The sequence below is a fragment of the Mastomys coucha genome, unplaced genomic scaffold, assembly GCF_008632895.1.
Source record: "Mastomys coucha isolate ucsf_1 unplaced genomic scaffold, UCSF_Mcou_1 pScaffold1, whole genome shotgun sequence".
Classification (NCBI taxonomy): Eukaryota; Metazoa; Chordata; class Mammalia; order Rodentia; family Muridae; genus Mastomys; species Mastomys coucha.
In genome coordinates this window covers 18,012,858-18,020,587 of record NW_022196891.1, presented here as the reverse complement: position 1 = coordinate 18,020,587, position 7,730 = coordinate 18,012,858, and the positions used below count along the sequence as shown (strand labels likewise).

General features: G+C 47.9%; 1 protein-coding gene across 3 annotated transcripts in view; it reads right to left on the bottom strand.

Moving 5' to 3' along the window:
* The window catches only part of Ccdc93 (coiled-coil domain containing 93), a 74,147-nt gene that overhangs the window by 43,402 nt on the left and 23,015 nt on the right, over positions 1-7,730 (bottom strand). For 2 of the 3 annotated variants that reach the window (XR_004121689.1, XM_031380803.1), the window contains exons 7-10: positions 6,121-6,221; positions 1,566-1,602; positions 1,054-1,146; positions 702-752 (exon numbers count right to left, since the gene is read on the bottom strand). Coding sequence is in view for 2 of the 3 variants with exons in the window: in XM_031380803.1 (XP_031236663.1) it covers positions 702-752; positions 1,054-1,146; positions 1,566-1,602; positions 6,121-6,221 (282 nt within the window). In the remaining variant the exon portion in view is untranslated. The remainder of the gene's footprint in view (positions 1-701; positions 753-1,053; positions 1,147-1,565; positions 1,603-6,120; positions 6,222-7,730) is intronic. The other variant, XM_031380811.1, reaches the window with a different exon arrangement.

Below are 7,730 nucleotides of genomic sequence, written 5' to 3'. Positions count from 1 at the left end.
CCCCCCCCCCCCCTCTCTCTCTCTCTCTCTCTCTCTCTCTCTCTCTCTCTCTCTCTCTCTCTCTTTCTGAAGTCATTTAGTAGCTATGCTAGCTTCCCCTCTGGCCTTGCACCTTGGGTATCCTTTCTAATTTCCCCTCAGGCACTGGTTACCTCTTCAGGCCCTGGGTACCCCTAGGATTCCTTCATCTCCACCCTCATGTCCAGACTTTGGAGGTCTGAGGCTCACAGATGAGACACAGAAAGGAACCACAGGCCTTCAACTATCTCTTTGTTCCCACAGGTCTTTCCTGGTCTTGAAAGAGGTTGATCCCATCCAAGGACAGAGTTAATCCTTCTGGGCAGGCCTTGACCCATGAGAGGGCTCCCCAGAAACTTAGGATTCCATCTCCTACACAGCTGCTTTCAGAAGAAGGCAGCGGTTCCCATGGTTACAGGGAAGCAGAACTGACTCCTGCTCTTCCATAGAGGTCAGTACGTTACCCCTGCAGGAGCTTATTGCCCCAACAGGTTCCTTAAACTCTCCCTCTTCGAAGGCCCTGATAACAGTGCCAGGCATTATAAAAGGCTTCCTTCCTGCTGAAGACAGAGGGCTCTGAAGATGGTGTTCCCCGGCCTCAGGCCCCTAGAACAGATCCAGATGGGGCCAAGTCTCTATCTCTGCATCTCCCCTACACAACCCCCTTCCCTACTCGCCCTCACCTCCTCGTTTGCCATGGCGGTCATCTTGGTCATCAGGGACTGAATGCGCTGCTGAAAGAGGAAGAGAACGGTAATGAGCAGCTCTGACCGAATGTGTGAGACTGAAGCAAGCGCCTGCCCAGGTCTCTGTGGTGAAACCTCAGAGCTGCTGCTTTAACGAGGGTTAGCCTGCCCAGGTCTCCGCGGTGAAACCTCAGAGTGGCTGCTTTAATGAGGGTTAATGGCGAACCTCATAACATTTCAAAAAAAGGGAACTGTGAGTGGAAGCCAGCTTGAGAGAGCTGTGGGTGAGAGCTGACTTCCCTCAAATGACCCAAACTTGAACCTCCGAGGGCCACCATGTGCCACACACCTCTTCGGCTGCTTGGAGTTCATCTTCCTCATGAGCATCCGTTTTCTCTGCAGCTGACAACCCTGCAGCAAGCGCTGTTTTCTTGTCCTCGGCCTAGAAGGGAAGACGAGAAAAAAGGGTTGAGCGCCAGGGTTGGAGACTCAGCAGAAACGAGACAGGCTTACAGAGGGGTGGCCTGTGCAAGAAAACATATCCGGGACCCAACCAAAAGAGCATGGGTAATCTAGGGCTCCAGGCCAAGTTCCAGCTTCTGAGGCAGGCCAGTCAGGGTTGGTGAGGCCTGTCTGACACAGCAGCACAGCTATCACTGGACTTCACTCATCCTTGCTCTGTAGCTCTGCGATGCTTCTGTTCCTGGCAGGCTAGAGATGGCAAGACAAACAAGCAGGGGACAAAGGTGGCTGGGATATTTCTAGGACCCCTGCCTGCCCAGAGCTTAGTGTTGATCAGCAGCACCCGTTACCCTGCCTACAGTTACGCTGCCGCCACTGCCCGGGCTAGGTACGTCTTACCTTCTCCGTTTTGCTCTGGCGACTAAATCCATATCTCCTGTAAGCCATGAGAAACAATTTAATTACTATTCACAAATCTCAATAAATTCCAACGAGTGCATTTTTTATTGAATCCTGTGTGTGTGTATGTGTGTGTGTGTGTGTGTGTGCACGAGCCTGTGCATGCATAAGTGTAGAGGCTGGCAAACATTGGATAGCTCCCTCAGTCACTTTCCAAATTTTTCTGAGACAATATCTTTTAGTGAACTAGGAGCCCACCAATTTAGCAAGCCAGCAAGCCCTAGGGGGTCCTCCTGTTTCTGCCTCCCAGCACTGGGATCCCAGGTGCATACCCTTACGACTGGCTTTTACACTTGCTGGGGATGGGGCTCAGGAGCTCGGGTCCTTAGGCTTGCGTAGCAAGCAGTTTACCATGTAGGCCAGCCCCAGCACTTAGGCTTTTCACAGAGTATGAAAAGGATTTGGGCGATCCAACGCTTAGAGAAAATATCCCATGTGCCTTCCCCAGAAACATAATCTATCGGATTCTGAATATGGCCAGTCACGGTGTCTGCTGTTCAGATGGTACACACGGGAATGCTAAGACAGTGTAGAGTGTCCTTTAAGGGCACTCAGTACTCTTCGAATCAGGAATTGCATCTCAGAACCACACTGCAAGCTAAAAATCCAAACCACACTGCAAGCTAAAAACCTTAAAAACATCTGTGCAAACAGACGATGTATTTAAAGTCAGTGCAGACCTTAGTATTGCTTTAATGCCTTCAAGCCATGCCCATATTTTATTTTCACACATAACCCAAACATGTCAGTCATGTGTACTCACTTTAGGAGAGCTTAAATTTAAAGGCGTATTTCAGCTTCAGTTAGTTTATTTTCCGGCTTAAAACAAAAATTATGCTTTTTTTCCCCCTAAAGCAAATACAGTAACACACACAAAAATGGCTCAACCCCAAACAAAAGATATAATGCGAATGACCAGCCTCGAAGATCTTAGTTTTGAATAAAATTGCAGGCAAGCATTTAAGAAAAACACAAGTTAAGGTTTTGCTCTGCCCTGCTCAGGACATGCCTTGCCTGTGGCATCAGTGTGCGGCTCTCACTGTCTAGGGGCTGCAGCTTCACCCCTCCTGCTCTTCCACTGCCCACCCAACTGCATTTTCCAAGATGCACTGCTGGCTCCTAAGTGGCAGTGTCCGGCCAGCTCCCTCCTCCAAGGCCCTCCTCCGCCTCATCCGAGCAGCTCTTGCTCCATCTACTGTCCACTCGGAGCCTCACAGTCCGACCAGTTCTCTCCCTTCATCTTCATCTGCTTCTCTGCTCTATGTCTCCAAAGATTCCACTTGTCCAAGTGCACACACACACACACACACACACACACACAGAGTCAAGACCTGTCTTCTAGCTCCCACTATGTCAGTCATGGCCAACTGCTTGAGCGAGTGTCTGTACCCTTCTGGTGGATGCTGCTGCTTTTATAGTTCGAGTTTCTGACATTTGTTGAATGAAAAAATACGAATGAAAGAAAATGCAGAAAGGGGATGTCATAAGCATTACCTAACTTTGCAACAGAACTGGAAAAGACCAGAACATACATTGCAGATGTTGCTGGGAGTGGGCCAAAGTACAGGGGATACACCCTAAGGCTAAAGTGTGGGTCTCCACACAATCCGGTAAAGGGCCTTGTGGCAGCCTCTGCAGATCAGTCAGCATTGCCAAGTAAACAGGAAAAGCCACAGCAGAGCTAACATCTTACACGGTAGACCCAGAAGGTTGAGATTGTCGAGGGTTGGAATGTTGACATCCAGAGACAAACTCCCTTAACCCCCTTCATAGCCACTCACCTCTAATCTGATACAACCTTTTGGAATGAATTTAGCATATCACTGGCTTCCACTAACCTGACAGCTAAGAATGTCACCAGACAGCAGCATCTCTGCCCCCAGCACATCTCCTTGGTTTGTTGACACATCTACTTGATGTAGTTTATTTTTTGTTTTTTGGGGTTTTTTTTGTTTTTGTTTTTTGTTTTTGTTTTTTAAAGCCTTTTGTTCTATAGTTTCAGGAAACCATTTCCATGTGGAAATATGCTATCTTGGGCAACCTAAATTCATATTCCAGGGCCTTAGTAACTTGTATTTGATTAAAGAATAAAGTACTTAATTTTTTTTTCCCCATCAACCAAAGGGTAAGAGTCATGAGATGACATCCAAGGCCCCCGGCTGTGACTTCTCTAAGTGTGCTGTAACCCGGAGCCTACCTAATATTTCCACTGGTGTATATGAAAAGTGCCCAGATTTAAGATATGAAACTGCTTCCACACTGGAACCCTGAATTTGGGGTGACTTAAGTCTGTGGTTCCAAGTCATTTACCATTTGCGAGTGTGTGTGACTGTGTGAGTATGTGTGAGTGTGTGTCCACCTCATTTTTAAGACAGGGTCTTGCACTGGCCCCGGAGCTCACCCGTTAGCTGAGGCTGGCAGCAGTGAGCACCAGGAAGGTTTCTGCCTTTGCCTTCTAGCCCTGGAGTTACAAGCGAATGCCAATCACAGGCAGCTTTATACTGTGGGTTCTGGGAACTGAGTTCCAGTCCTCATGAGGTTCGTAAACCAAGCACTTTAACCAAATGAGCTCTCCAGGCCTCCTTTGTTAACAATTTTTAACAAGGGGCTATGCACTTTAATTTTGTACAGTCCCTGCCCCCTCTCAAAATAATGTCCCTGGTATAAATGGTCTTTGAATTGGAAAAACAACATATTCAATTCCCAGCAGCAAAGGGTGAGCTGGGAGAAGGGGCATCACACGTAACTTAAGACCAGAACAAACTCAGCAGCTTTTGAAACACACTAGCTTCATTTGTGGGAAAGAAACCACCTCAGAGAATCACCTCAAAAGAAGCAAATAAACAAAGCCAAACACCACCACACCACGCACGAGAGGCAAGTGAGATGGCTCAGTGGGTAAAGATGCTTGTCATGCAAGCTCAAAGGCCTGAGTTCGATCCCTAGAGTAGTCCACAAGGAAGTAGAAGGAGAACTGACCTCTGTAAGCTGTCTGACTTCTACACAAACAGCCCATGGCTTGCACAAAGCCCCCCCGCCCCAACAAAGTACTGTTTTTCCTTGAAAGGCTAGAACAGCTAAGGCTAATTTCCCTTGTCTCTCATTCTCTCTCTCTCTCTCTCTCTCTCTCTCTCTGTCTCTCTCTGTCTCTCTCTCTCTCTCTCTCACACACACACACACACACACACACACACACACACACACAGAGTACTGTTTTTCCTTGAAAGGCTAAAACAGCTAAGGCTAATTTCCCCTTGTTTACCACTGTTTCTCAGAGGAAGGCGCCATGAGACACACAGGAAGATGCTAGAGAGAGCGTCAGCCACACAACAAGGTTCAGAACACTATCCCCACACAAGGGCAGGAGGCACAAGGCACATACTCACATCGAGGGGTCGGTCACCCTGGGTAGACAATGCAGGACATGGGCAAAGTTAATATCCAGTGTTGACCAAGGGAAGCCTGTGCTTACATGGTTTTTTTTTTTTTTTTTTAAAGAACTGAGGCTATAAAGTAAGAATCTTTCTCCAGGACAAATAATTTTAAGAAGTAATAAGGCTTACTATTAAGGCTTTCATTTTTCATTTCCCAATCTTTGCCCTGAAGGATTACTGCAGGGCCCAATGAGACAGCTGCACATGCTCTGTGGACTGGCTGTTTAAAAAGAGGGTCAGAGAATGCACTCAAGCCCTGGCCTCTGCACCAACTCCCCAAGAAGGTCAGAGTCCATGCACGGCAACACCCACTTCCAGAGAACTACAAAAGTGGGCACAGAGATGCAACCTGGAAGGCACGGCTGCAAACCGTCGGCTCCATCAGATAGGAGCGAACTTTCTCTCTCTTTTTTCTTTTTTGATATAGGGTCTCACCAGGTAGCCTTGGCTAGCCTGGAGCTCTCACTTTGTAGACCAGGTTGGCCTCACTGCTAGCCTGTCTCAGACTAACAGCATACCCCACCACTCCAGCAGCTGTCTAATTTTAATTAACAAGAAATTAATTGTTGGCTTGCTTGCTTTTTTGCTTTTTTTCCTTCCTCTTTCTTTTAGGAATAGAAACAGTTTATTAAGAAGGGAAAAGCATCCCTGAGGATGGGAGAGAGCTAGTAAGCTGATATGAAAATTCAAAAAGCCTTTATTTAGACATAGATACATTCTATAAATCTATGTACCTATATATATGTATGTATATGTATATATGTATGTATGTATGTATGTATGTATGTATGTATGTATACAGAGAGATGGAAACCAGAGAACAACCTTCTTCCCCAGGACAGGGTCCACCTTGGTTTTCGTTTCAAGGCAGGGTCTCCCATTGGCTTGGATCTTACAGGATCTCTCTCCCTGTCTCCACCTCCTCACTGGGATAACAAGTGTGTACCTCCACTCTGGACTTTACTATGTGGTCCTGGGGATTGGACTCAGCTCCTTGTGCTGCCAGGCAAGCACGCTAAGTGGCCACTCCAGCCCAGGGCTGCCCAGCACCCACTCCGTACCTGCCATATTCCAACAGTGTGGAGTGGACTCGGGACTCCTCGTCCGGCAGCTCCTCGGCTCCCTGCTGCCGTCTGTACTTTCGCCGGGGCTTGTAAGCATCCTGAGGGGATGAGAAAAGCAAGGTGTGGTAACGTGAGAGGCTCCCCTGGACTGGGGCTGCGTGCCTCCAGCCATGCCAGGGGAGGACACCTTTACTACAGGATGGGGCACCCACCCAGTTAGCTCACATCAGGGGCAGTGGAACAGAGTCTAGGTGTGATAACTCGAACTTTCAACTTAAGGCAAGCTAGGGTCACCTGGGAAGAGTCTAGATCAGGCTGGCCTGGGAACCTATCTGTGGGGGGATTGTCCTGATTGCCTTAATTGATGGGAGAAGACGGAGGCTGAGAGTGAGTGGTACCATTCCCTGGAGACGGGGCCTGGACTGTAAGAGAGAAGAGAAAGCCAGCTGGTCACTGTGCGCTATGCTTGTACGCGCTCCTACGGTGACGCGAGCAGCTGCCTCCCTCGGTTCCTGCCCTCAGTGCCCCACACCATTAGCCTGGAGGTCTCAGCCAAATCAGCCTTTCCTCTCCTCATATGTGTTTGTTGTCAGTGTATCTCACAGGAAGCTGGAGCCCACGGTTTAGCCATGCTGGGGCTGCCTCTACCACCTGCAACGAGGTGGAGAGCACAAGCCTCGTGGACCAAGAAGGGAGAAGGCCTCCCGGCCAGGGCGGAAGCTCCCTGACAGGACTGGCACTCACGCTCCTGCTTCTCTCTTCTTTTTCTTTCTTCCTTCCTTCTTTCCCTTCCCTTCTGCAGCTGAGGATGGCCTTGAACTTCTGATCCTGCCTCCAGCTCCAGAGTGCTGGGATTTCGACACATGTGCTGCCACTTCCGGCTTTGTACACAGGTGCTGAGGGACTTAGCTAAGGTCATTTTAATAATATGCTCCTTTAATTCCAGAGTTTACACTGAAACGGGTGGTTTGGATTGTCAGTATGACACAATCTAGAATCACCTGGGTAGAGATTCTCTGTAAAGAATTGTCTTGATCATCAGTTCAACCTGTGATCACAACCATGAGGAATATGTATATTTTAACCTCACTCCTGTTAAGCGCCCTCTCATGTGCAGAGAAGGCTGGCTGCAAGCTAAGCACACACGCGCTCATTTCCTTAGCTCTGACTGTGGCTGGGACCAGCTGTTTTAAGTTCTTGCCTTGACCTCCCTATAATGATGGGCTGTGACCTGCAAGCCTTAATAATTAAGGCAACTGCAGCCTTAATAAACCTCTCTCACCTTTTTGTTAGGGTTTTCTTTTTCTTTTTTAACAACACAAAGGAAACTAACACATGTAGCTTACTTAAGCAAGGAATAATAAAAACAAGCAGATGCAGAACAAAACACCTTATTATGTTATCATAATAAGGATATATATATATTCACATTATAGTTTATGTTTAGCTTTATTTAAAATACCTTTGGTGTGGTGAAAGGTAGGAGGCCATATTTTTACAAATGGAAAGCAAAGCATCCAGTCCTACCCACTGGGCATCCGACTTCTGACTACGAGCCACCTCACACAGGCCTACCCACCGGGCATCTGATTTCTGACTACGAGCCA